The following is a 12,500-nucleotide window of genomic DNA, read 5'->3' on the forward strand; positions in this document are numbered from 1 at the left end:
AATCATCAAACATACAGTACCAAATGGCAGCACTCTGGCCTCTGTAGTTTTTATTTTATTTGAGGTTAAGTTTGCCATGGATCATGCGTCTGGCAACGACATAGGACACCGGGCCGTGGTTAAAGATTCAGGGGCCGCAGCTCATCCAGCATTATACCGAGACCACCGAAAGATAGATCATTTTCGGTGGCCTTGATTATTCACTGTACAGAAAACTCGATTGCGCTGAAGAAACTTCGTCACATTTTTTACTTGTTTTCTTTCACATGGCCAAACCATGTCAAAACCATGATCCACTCTCACCTACACTAACCTTTTTATTTCTTCTTCCATGTATCTCTCCTATGTATCTCACCAATTGTCACTATTTCAGTTATTTTTACACCACATACACGTTATCTCAATTGAGTCAACCTTTTTGTTTCATTCACATTCATCCCAATGCTTCACTTCCAAAGAAGAGTGTTGGTTCATCAGTTCCATCATACATTAGAACCCTGGCTTCCACATTTGTTCAGTGTTTTTTCTCTGCCTACTTCTTTTCTACACCTATTCTGTGAAGCATCGTACCATTAAACATGCTCCCAATATACTATGCATTCCTAATACCTTCAAAATGTTTGCTCTATCAGTTCTATCATAAGCTTTTTCTAGGTCCCTGTGTACCACATACAGTTTTTTCCCTTGCCATCAGACTTCTCACGTAATTGTTTCATAACAATCACTTGATCCACACTGTTTTCTGTGTCTAAGCCAACACTGTCCTCTCCCAGTCAATCCATCTGTGGCCTATCGTACTTTTCAGTCATAATCCTACCATTTTCTTCGTCTCTTAATTCTTACATTATTAATCACCTTTATCCTTGTACTGAAAACAGTTAATCCTCCCACACAATTTGTCAGAGACTTTTCCTCATACAGCAGCACTTTGTACATCCTGGTTAGCCATTCAGTCATATTTTAACCGCTGTACAGTAGCATCTCACTTATAATGTCATGAACGCATGATTTCTTTCCACATTTACCTACTCATCACTCACTTCCACAAGTATTCAGTTAGTTTTTTCGCTCCCTTGCCTATATGCATTTACTACTGCAACGTTTTCCTTCTGCCACACCCAACGTTATAGCCAATACAATCCTCATACCTAATAAATTTATACTCTCCACCAAACCTCAGAGTCTACCTGACACTTAGTGCTACCTACACCTCTAGCCGTACAGTACATACTTTGGCTGTCCCGGATATAATTATTTTTTGTCCTTTTACTTTCCTGTAGGCATTGGCCTTTTGCCTTTGTTTGCAAAGTGCTAAAACGGCCAGGTTTCTCTCCAGAAGCAGATCAGCTGTCACATGAATGCATATTCAAAATCCTTAGACTTTTGCATTCTTTGGGTGTTTCAGCATGATTACAGGGTATGAGACTGCAAACTGGCAACAAAAGAGGCACGCCATACAGACCGTTGTGCCATTTTTGGGGCATTTCATCTCACCCAGGATCCAAACCTTCAATAAGCGCCCTCTGCCTTAGAGCACTTTCTATCAGTAGCCCCAAAAATTGGTACCTTCGTTGAGCAGTAATATTCTAGGTTGTATCATTCTTTACTATCATAGTAACATTCCTCAGTCCTTGCGCTGACCTAGTGTATGTGGTTACTGTTGACTTCAAGAGACAGAGGCTCACTAACCATTTAGGGAGTATTGGGTTCACAACTCTCCAACTGGCTCTCCTCTGTTGTTTAGTTTGGTGCTTAGGGTTCCAAACCATTGACAGTTTTAGAGCAGCAGTTTTAGGGTATCACAGTTTACTACCACTGTGGTAGCTTTCAGTATGAAGTGATTGTCCAATATATATATATATATATGTGTATATATAATATATATATATATATATAGATTATATATATATTATATATATATATATATATATATATATATATATATATATATATATATATATATATATATATACCTATAAATTTCTGACTCACATCAGGATCGAACCCAGCTCTTTCAGCGTTGAAAGACAAGACCGCCGCCAACCAAGCCACAGAAGTCATAAAAGAAGTTGGAACCTGAGTACCACTGTACCTAAGGAATTACCAGGGCAGGCTGACTACCGTTTATCCCAACTTCCCGACTCAGCAGTGACCCAATTGACAGCATTCCATTCGAATTATCCGCTCGGTTGGCAGCTGTCTCACCTTTCAAATGAAAGACCTGGGTTCGATCCTGATGTGAGTCAGAAATTTATTTCTGTTCCACACGTCATTGTGCGTTGATTATTTCTATCACATATTCACTCAGAAAGGATAATCCGAATGATTTGCTGTCAATTGGGTTAGACTTTCCTTTACATTTCCTTTGTACTTGAAGTCCCTGTTTTCCTCCCTGATTTGATTAATTTCTATTTTGATTTGATTGATATCTTTTCAGTCTCTACAGGCTTCGGTTATAACTTGTGTAAGATTAAATACACTGAATCATTTAAAGTTATAATGAAAACATTGCTTTTGACTCACTGTTCAAAGCATGGGAACGCAAACTTGGCAAAGGCGCGGCTGCCCTCCTCTCCTACGTGGAAGCAACGACGGAAAGTCTCCTCCAGGTTTATGCCTGTGACAGTCTTGAATGAAACCCCAGTTCCATGGTAAGCGCCAAGTTTCTTTGCCGTCGCCAGGAGCTGTTTCTCGGTCAATCCAGTTTCAAAATCCATGGTCTGCAAATATGGTTGGAGAACAACTACTTAATCAAGATTCTTAAGCCTCTCTCTCTCTCTCTCTCATTCAATATTCTCTCCATAGTGTCTCTCTCTGCATCTACATAATCTCTCCTCACACATGTATATGTGTATATAATATACATATGCTTATACATAATCCTTTATATTTATATATATATATGTATTATATATATGTATATATACCGTATATATTGGGTTGATGTGTCAACTACTCGTACTTTTAAGTCCTTTTGAACTAGGGAGAAAATTACACTGTTTTAATTTAATATTCGCGTTGTCGTCGTTACCGTTGTTACTACATCCGTGACTGTACCTCATAGCCATGGCAACGGAGATCCGTCATGACGATGGTGAAATGTCTGTCGGTGCTGACAGCCAGGGCGTGAGGAGGCAGAAGTTCATCCATAATGGCGCGGCCCCCGGATCCTCTTCTTTCTCGCTCCCAGGTCTGAAGTGTTTTCAAAAACCTGCCATATTGGCCCACTTCCACGTGATGCATATTTTCCTCTGTTAAAAGGTCCCTGTGGTGGAGATTGGTCAAGTTGTTGAGGAATGAGATTAAAAATTTATCGGTATATTGAGCATAGTTGGCCATTAATTAGATTTAACAAAAATTAACTAACAATGGGGTTTTGAATTTTGATGCTGTTGTGAACGCAACGTCATGAATAAGAGTTTTTATTCCTTAAACTCTCGTAGTTAGCCGGTTGGCCTTGTAATTGTAGTGTTCAATGTAAAATAACCATAAAGTACTGAAAGTGCTGCTACTTTTGCCTCTTTCTTGAGGTGAAGTCGAGAATACAGCAAGTTGCAGGTGTTCTGATAAGTAAGTCGATAAGGAAATAGTTACGTTTGTGATATGCATTTAAGTCGGCATTAGATTAAGGCGAAATAAAACTAATGTAAGTGTTGTAAACTCTGAAGTGGAATAATGTCTGTTCCTTTAAAATTTGTTGGTTCTTATTGGAAACAAGACTAATGGGCAACAAGGTTTTTCGGGAAGAAAAGGAATCATAGTTGACTTTTTTTGGGTCAGATAATGAGTACTTTTCATTTTTATTAATGGTATATAAGATATAAAGAAGCCTTTAAAGTAAGTAATGTGAATATTTCACATTGGCTTAGTTTAGGTAGTTGTTAAAGAACTGCACAATGCTTATTCAAGGTAGATTATGAGGAGTTTCGCAATTTCCTTTAACCGGAATTGTTTCCCCATTAAACATCGTATCATTTACATACGTTATGTTATTGCAGTGTGTGAAAAGTTACAAGCCTCACCTCCTCGTTTCTTTCATGCCCCTGCCCCTGCAGCTTTTTTGTGGGGGAGGTGGGGTAGGATCTAACACTGTCAATTCCGTTCACCCGGACGTGTGTATTTTTGTGCATTACTTTCAAAGTAAAATAAGGCTAACATACCAGTTACTATAATGAGCCCATTTACGTTAATCTTTTCCATCAAGTAGGCTTTAGACAGATGAATAACGAAAAAGACCAAATAAAAAGCACATTTTATAGTAAAAATTCCAATAATTCTGGCTAACGATCATATCCCAAACTGTTCTGCATAATGTTATTCCAAGATCAGCGCCCCTCCCCATCGCCCTTCTGTAATTTCACTTACGCCATCAGTCCTTCCGTGGGCAACACTTTAATGACGAGTGTTTCTTCGGCTGCCTGCTCCGATCCGTCTTCATGTGTGAGATCGTAGTTTATGTTGATTGTAGCCCTTGAGCTGGAGAATCCACTCAAAGCGTCTGTCGAAGAGCACCCATGTTTGCCCCATTTCCGGAGATGGATAACCGGTCGTGGTCCTAGATGAGAGAGATTAGGATAGTGAGTGTGTTCGTGTGTTCATGCAGCGTCTGGCATTTTGAGAATAGGGATTTTGCCTGATAAGTGGAAGAACTCATTTGAAGCCAGAAAGGGAGAGAGGGACTGTATTTTCAAAATGATTATCTTGACGCTTTCTTTCAAGGGCGAAGGGTAATGGAAGGGCACCCTAATTCCCTTTTCTAGTTCCGACCCGAAGAGAGAAGGAAAAGGAGGGAAGTAGGGGTGGGGGTGTGCATGAAGGAAGCGACAGATCGGCCTCTCAGAGAAAGAAAAGTTTGGAGAACAAGAACCGAAACTGATAATCCCACAGCCGAGCACTAGAAGGGAAGAAACATAATATTCGAAGATTACTGAGCTTACCGTATATCTAAAGTTGTTGTCTACTTTTAGAATTACTGACTTTCGCTATATTTACCTCCACTTACATTTTTAGATTTTATTTAGATTTGAATAAATTAAGATTTTAAGTAAGGAGTTTATAGCTTACTTTGTATTTCAGGAAATTTGAGGTCATGGTTTTTTGCCAATATCTTTCAAACCAATCTATTGATTGGTAAGGTACTTTGAAACAGAGTTTCTCACACCCTCCCCAAATTTTTGATAAAAAATTCTATGTCCAAACACAGATTTTAAAAGCACTTTACCCTTGGATTTTAGGACATGGCCAAACCTAGCCGATCAAGATTTACGAATTCATTCGGATAAGCAGTCTTGGGGGTACTTATACCTCCCAACACCGACCCTTCCTCATTCTTTAAGCCTCACTTCCCCGTCTGTCTTTTCATTCACTCCCCACCCTCTCTCTCTCTCTCTCTCTCTGTGTGTCTCTCTCTCTTCTGCAACATTGTTATGTGTAATGGAATGTTTAGGAACACATTAGCATTGCCATTTTCAGCTGAGCATGTAGGATGAAATGAGCTAACGACCTACATGGTTATACAGAATTTAGGGTTTCGAAATCTTGCAGCTGATGAATGAAATGTCGGGTTAAACGACGGGTTTGTCACTTGTGTATCCAGTAACTACAGAGAAGGCTTACATGATGAAATGTCCCAGTGGATACAGAAATGCTTTTGCTATACATCTTCTTGAAGTTACAGCCGGGAGAAAGCTGCTCAAAAATTAAGAATAAATCTGAATAAGTGAATATTGCGGCGTGGTTACATTTCACGGTCATATATATAAGGGAATAAGGGAAAGATAAACTGATTTATTGACATACATTATGATATCGCGTACATTATCTCAATTGGTTATAAACTGTTCTGTATTTTTAACCCATTATTTTTTTCATTATATATCAAATAACAAATCACAAATTGTGCAAACAAAATAAAAAAGAAAACAATCACATTCATGAAGGAAGTAACGTACGCTACGACGTGAGGAAGAGTAGGGGAGGAGAATGGTGGAGCCGAGGAAGGTGGGGTGGTGAAGAATTTACTATAGCGAATTCTCAGGACAAGTTCAGTAGTACCCAGGCTCGCGTACAAAGCGTTAATTCAGTTTTGCTGGATACTATCAAATTCAAGGTAAAGTGTCTGAAAACCTGGATTTGGAAATTGAAGTAATTGCAAATTATGGGAGGGTGTGAAACGCACTTGCACAAGTAACACACAGATCCATCAATTAATTTGAAAGATGTGGCAAAACGGTGACTCAAACTTCCGTGTGGCAAAAACGATGACTCAACTACGCAAACACATAGTAGTTTATTTCTTATAATAATAATAATAATAATAATAATAATAATAATAATAATAATAATAATAATAATAATAATACCGTAGTGAGGTTGGTTAAACGTTTAAAAATCTATAATCATCCAAAACGACAGTAATGAGGAACTTTTTTTCCACGTCAAAGTGATGTAGTTCTTGTCTTGTTGTTTGTATATGTTGCAGTCAAATTGGCTGATAATGTGGGTTTAAATTTATAAAATTCTAATAAGACTTCGACAGTCTGAAGTAGGAGGAAGCAGACAGATGGGAATTTGGAAGCGAAGATAATCGTACATCGAAAACATTCGTGATAGTGAGGGCTGACTGTTGACATAACCAAGTATACGTAAATTATGTTGACACTTTTGATTTACGACAGATTAGGAATGTTGATTTAATCCAACAGAAAGCGAAGTTGGCAGCTACTTCAGTCATTCATTTGTTTATTTAAGCGATTCGATGTTTGTCAACAGGATTACTCTCTCTCTCTCTCTCTCTCTCTCTCTCTCTCTCTCTCTCTCTCTCTCTCTCTCTCTCACGCAGTAATTTAATCCTACAGTAAACGAGTTTGTGGGTATTTAGAAAGATACCAAGGTTTATATTCGCTCACTTTCATTTTTAAATATTACAATAGTGTACCGTTGACCCAAATAGATACTGTATATTAAAATCTAGGGTCACGAAAATACTAAAGTCTCACATTTTAACCAGGTAATTTTCCCTTACAATATCATTATCGGTACTGAGTAATAATGTAGATCTACACGCACCACTTCATTAAGAGAGAGAGAGAGAGACAGAGACCTTACCTTACAGACCTTACAGAGAGAGAGAGAGAATTTAATTTTTTTGATGTCTGTTATTGACAGTAAAGCATATATATTTACCATTGATATCACTAAAGAACTTTTTGGAAGTGTCACAGTAACAGTATATTTCAACATTAATGATTACAAGTACCTTTTACTTATAACCGTCATTTCGTAAGTATTTTCGCAGGTTTGGATCCTTAGTGATAAAACTCCATGAGAAGAACCATCTGTTATTTATAGTTACCTTCCTTTATTGCATATTCAAAAATATTCTTACCTGAATGATCTTTCCTGTTGTTGAGTAGGCGTATAACCCAGTCGTCTGTAATATCTTCCACTGTCTCGAGAAGGAGGTTTATACTTTGTTCTTCATCCATCTTTGGTCTGTCTGTAAAAAAGGAGTGAAGTGAATGCTAATGATATTATTATTAATATTATTATTATTATTATTATTATTATTATTATTATTATTATTATTATTATTATTATTATTATTATTATTATTGATAGCCTAGTTGCAGTCTGTGTTAGAGAAGCAAAATGCTGTAAACCTTAAAGCTTAAATAGGAAAGGCACTTTAGTACGGACAAAGAAATACATTAGTAAATAAAAAATATCAACGAAATAAAACAGTTAGTCTGTGAAGTGAGGTTCTGAGAGCCTGCTCAGTAAAAGTGCATTTATACCAAACTACAACGTTTTAATTGTTTGACTGGGAAAATCATTCATAATTTGGTAACAGCTAGAACAAAACTTCTGGAAAACTGCCCGCCATGAAACCTCACAAAAGAAGTGGCAATACCGCTAGAATTAACTGGATTTCTAGCACTGCGTTTTTGGTGTACGAGTATAGTCTTGGAAGATCTCCATGCAGAGGAGGGTCAGAATGAAAAATGCAATTAGCGCATGTGCAGTGAGGTGATGCAGCGACGGTGACAGAGATTAATATTGAGATCTGCATTATGAGAATAATGGAAATTAGGTTTATTTCAGTATTTTAAGATGCAACTTAGTTTCTGAACGCCTGACTAGAGAGGAAGATTCAAATTACGGCAGACTAAAAGAATGAAAACATCTGCAGTGATAGAAGAGTCTTCACAAAAAAATCTTGAAAGGCTTTATCAATATATCGATTAACAATGCAGTTGAGGAAGAGAAAGACAGGATATGTTGCTCAGCACTGACTCTGCAGTCAAGAATGACACAGGGTTTTAAAGAAGTTAGGTGTAGCTAAAGAAATGTTGTCAAAATATGACGGGGAGGGTAGGATGTGGATCCAATGGCCCAAGCCTCATAATTATCATGCTTTGAGTTTTGCTAGAGTTTGAATCCATCCTACAATTTGCTATTTTCATTACTATTATTTAAATCTCTCGTTAGACAGTTTGTAGATCTACAAACAGGAGAAGAGATCGATGCAATAAATGCTTTCTAGTTCCAGCCACATACTATGTCTTTATAAAATAACTAGTAGTGGACCAAACAGTACTGTCCCGAGGAACACCAGTCATTATATACTTGTAGTCACTACAGATTCCAACAACAATTACTCCTTACAATGTCAACAGTAATACCACGAAAGGGTCCCCCAAGCTCCTACTTTCTGGGTTTGGAAACTAAGGCCAAAAGCATCACTAAAGTCAAGACGAATCATATGGGTTTCTGTCCAATGCTGTACTCAACAGGCCCTTTTGCAAAGTCAAATACTAAAACATTGAACATAAATTTTGAACGTTTTCAACAAAAGCAGTCAGATGTTTTGATAACAGACATTTAAAAACTATAGGTAATATTGGAGTTACAGAAATTGAGAGGTAATCAGTGAGACAGGAGTATCACAGGAATCTGGGGACAACTAACGTTATTCCCTGGATTTTACCACTTTTAACTAACTGTATTCCATGGATTTGGCCTGTTTTCATATGACATGGGCATGAAGACGAAATAGTGGTTGCAGGTGGTCAACTAGACAGAGTCAGGAACATAGCGACAGGTAACAAGAGTGACCTAGAGGACATGACTGCAGGGTTACTCTGTGATTGGTTGCTGAACCTAGATGCAAAACCTAGGTTTGGCAGCATACCTTGAAGCTTTACAGGGAATCCCCTCCCAAAAGAGAAAAGGAAGAGAAATTTACAGTGATAGATGCTTATATGTCACTATGATAATATAAGTGATAGATACATGTTAAAAGTAGCTGAAATTACAATAAACAGTGTGACCATTCCACATCCTTAGTAAGTCAGTGTCTTGTATGTATAGTTGTGTTTTGAATGCTTTATCCTTTTGTTCAAGAAGGGGAAAGGTGGCCCTTAGGGGGGTACCAGAGGAGGCTTGTGGGCATGATTTTGTATGAAGATGAAGTGGCAAGAGTGCAGGTAACTAGAGAAGTATTTTCTCTTCGTATCCATGTAAGTTTGTATGCACATGTAGTGATTTTCAGTGATTTTACAATCTTGAACGGTATTCTTTAGGCTGGATATCACCATTGGAGTGGAAGAATTTGCCTGGGACAGAGATGATTTTGCTGAATACCATTTCTGTGGGAGAGATGTTGATATCTTCTTGAGAGCAGCACAGAGGCCAAGGAACAGCAAGGTAATTGTGATTTACAGATAGAGTCATGGCACCTGGTGATGAGGGGAACCTTAAATGATCAGTGGATTCTTTCTGCCATGCCATTTGTTGCTGGGTTATAGATGGGGGTATGATATATGTTCAAACCCATTAATTTTGCCAGGCCAATCCATGTCTTTTAGGGGTGCTCTGTCTCAGGCGTATGCCATTGCTTCTGACTTTGGCATTACTTCAGACCACCATGTAGATTGATCTGTCGTTGTGAAGATTTGTCTGAATCCTTACGAGAGGGGTATGGGTTCTTAGGAGAGGGGTATGGGTTCTACTAAGTTGACATGAAGGTGATGAAAGTGTCGCCAGATTTTGTGTCAAGTTATTTACATTGTATGTAAGGCTTTGCTTGGCCCTTGCTTTCATGTACCATTTTGCTCAGTGTCACAATTTTTTTGTCACTGACTTGGCTGTTGTACTTTCGGATAGTTGGAGAGATTTTCTCTGAAGAGCTGTTGGCAGGAGGGGGCAAGGGCAGCCATTGCAGGCGTTGCAGAGGATGGTTCATCCAGTGTTGTCAAAGGAGATGTCTTCCCATTGTTGGTTTGTTACAGAGGTGCATAGTCTCTTGTTTTGGTGTTTCAGAGGTGGGCATTGTGAGTCATTGTAGCATGCCTGCTACTTGGTTCTTCTTTCAGGTGTATGGTATATGGTGCACCCAAATTCAGTGATGGCCAAAAGTCCTGAATTTTGGTCAGGGCATGTACAAGTGGTTGAAGGTCCATCAGGATGTCAAGGGGATGCTTTCGAGTAAATACCTGAAGTGTCGTACTTTGGTTTATGGGGAGGAGCTCTTTGTCAGCTGGTGCTAGTCTTCTGAGGCAGAAACCTAGAAGTTGAGTTGTCCTGATGATGAACTGTTCTGCAACTGCACTCATGGCAATATTGACATTGTTAGCATGAGTCTGGCCGTGGGATTGGGAACACCAGAGTAGAGTGGTAGTCCCTGCCAGCATGTTTGGTGGCTTTGAAGGTGTTGCGTTTGGTGTTGTCCCAGTTGAGTATCTTGCTCTTTCTGCTGATTTCATCATAGAGAGGAGGTTATGGTTGGTGCAATTTTTGGTAAGAATTGTTAGTTCACCATTCCATGAAGTCCTGTATGCTTTCTGTGATACTTGCAGTTGGGTATTTCTTGATGGTCATTTTGAGGGGAGAGGGTGGAAACAGCTAACCAAGGCTTAATGACCCAGAAATTCAGTGGAGGTGGCTCTGATGGTCCCTTTGTTGGGACAGACCACTAATCTGTTGTCCCATAGTAAGGACTGGATAGCTCTGATTTGGTGGTCTCAGTTCTTGGAGAAGATGATGTTGACGGAGCAGACACAAGAGAGTTCAACAAGAATGTTGTCCATCAGCCTCAGGAATGTGTCCCCTGAGTTCTGAAGGCTGAATGTTGAGTAATTGAATGTGTAGGTTTTGAAGGGTGCAAGGATTGCTGTTTTCAGGACATTGTGGTGGTGGACCGGAACCTGGGAGTAGCCTTTCATTGGGTCGAACCTAAGAAGAAGCTTGCCCTGTGGAGAGTGGAGACATCACTGGCACCAAAGGGCACCAAAGGGGTTAGGGTGGAAAGGGCTTCCCTGAAACAGGGCAGGTTCTACCCGTAGACTTAGTAAGTAAATAAACTTTATGAATTTATTATACCTCATTTTGGTATACAGATGACTTACTATCTGGAAAAGAATACTGTGGGGGTAAGATATCACCGGCACCAATGGGGGTGGGAGTGGGAAGGGAGTGACATGTAAAAATAAGCAAAAATGACAGATATTAGTGTCTAATTCATAGTTTTTGAGGTCGCTGAGATGAATGATGACACTCTTGATTTCCTTTAAGTCCAAGTTCAGCCCCGATAGGAATGGGGGCGGGGGCAAGAAGGGGTGAAAATTAAAATGTCAAAAATGACATATTAGTGTCTAATCCATAGTTTTCGAGGTCTCTGAGATGAATAGTAACACTCCCAATGCCCTTTAAGTTCAAGTTCAGCCCTCATATGAATAGCGGTGAGAAGAGGTGAAATATAAAATGTCAAAAATACTGAGCAATATAATTGAAGCAACTATCTTAACAGGAAAATGAGAGAGAGAGAGAGAGAGAGAGAGAGAGAGAGAGAGAGAGAGAGAGAGAGAGAGAGAGAGAGAGTTTATCAGTTGTCATTCCCAGAGTTTTCCTGGGCATACCGGGTTGTCAGCTAGCATTATATATATATATATATATATCATATATATATATATATATATATATGTATATATATATATATATATATATATTTATATATATATATATATATATATATATATATATATATATATATATATATATATATATATCTATATCTATATATATATATATATATATATATATATATATATATATATATATATATATATATATATATATATATATATATATATATATACAAATATATATATATATGTTAATCAACATGTCTGACGAGTTTTGCCTTGAGCTTCTTACAGAAGATGAGAAAGATATTTGCTCTGTTTAGAATAGTATCACATACGAATTTTGTAGTACAGTTATATTATTATTTGAAATTAAAGGTACTTATTATTAGGTAAAAAAATTTATTCATCATATAAAACAAATAAACATATACATGTACCATAAAAATTCTCTCATCTCAGTAAAAGAGAGAGAGAGAGAGAGAGAGAGAGAGAGAGAGAGAGAGAGATTATTACTTTTATTATTTAATGTTTTTTGATTTACACATAAAAGTTTGAAAACTTATATACATAAAA

General features: G+C 38.1%; 2 protein-coding genes across 2 annotated transcripts in view; one reads left to right on the forward strand and one right to left on the reverse strand.

Annotated features, from left to right (window-relative positions):
- Window positions 1-7,502, reverse strand: part of LOC136833786 (uncharacterized) — a 9,888-nt gene extending 2,386 nt beyond the window's left edge. The window contains exons 1-4 of the mRNA XM_067096041.1: window positions 7,388-7,502; window positions 4,366-4,555; window positions 3,058-3,265; window positions 2,524-2,720 (exon numbers count right to left, since the gene is read on the reverse strand). Coding sequence (XP_066952142.1) covers window positions 2,524-2,720; window positions 3,058-3,265; window positions 4,366-4,555; window positions 7,388-7,487 — 695 coding nt within the window. The 5' untranslated portion in view covers window positions 7,488-7,502. The remainder of the gene's footprint in view (window positions 1-2,523; window positions 2,721-3,057; window positions 3,266-4,365; window positions 4,556-7,387) is intronic.
- LOC136833787 (uncharacterized) overlaps window positions 1-12,500 on the forward strand; it is an 821,801-nt gene that overhangs the window by 152,414 nt on the left and 656,887 nt on the right. The gene's annotated exons all lie outside the window — the stretch shown is intronic.

The sequence above is a fragment of the Macrobrachium rosenbergii genome, chromosome 52 (assembly GCF_040412425.1).
Source record: "Macrobrachium rosenbergii isolate ZJJX-2024 chromosome 52, ASM4041242v1, whole genome shotgun sequence".
In the NCBI taxonomy this organism is placed as follows: Eukaryota; Metazoa; Arthropoda; class Malacostraca; order Decapoda; family Palaemonidae; genus Macrobrachium; species Macrobrachium rosenbergii.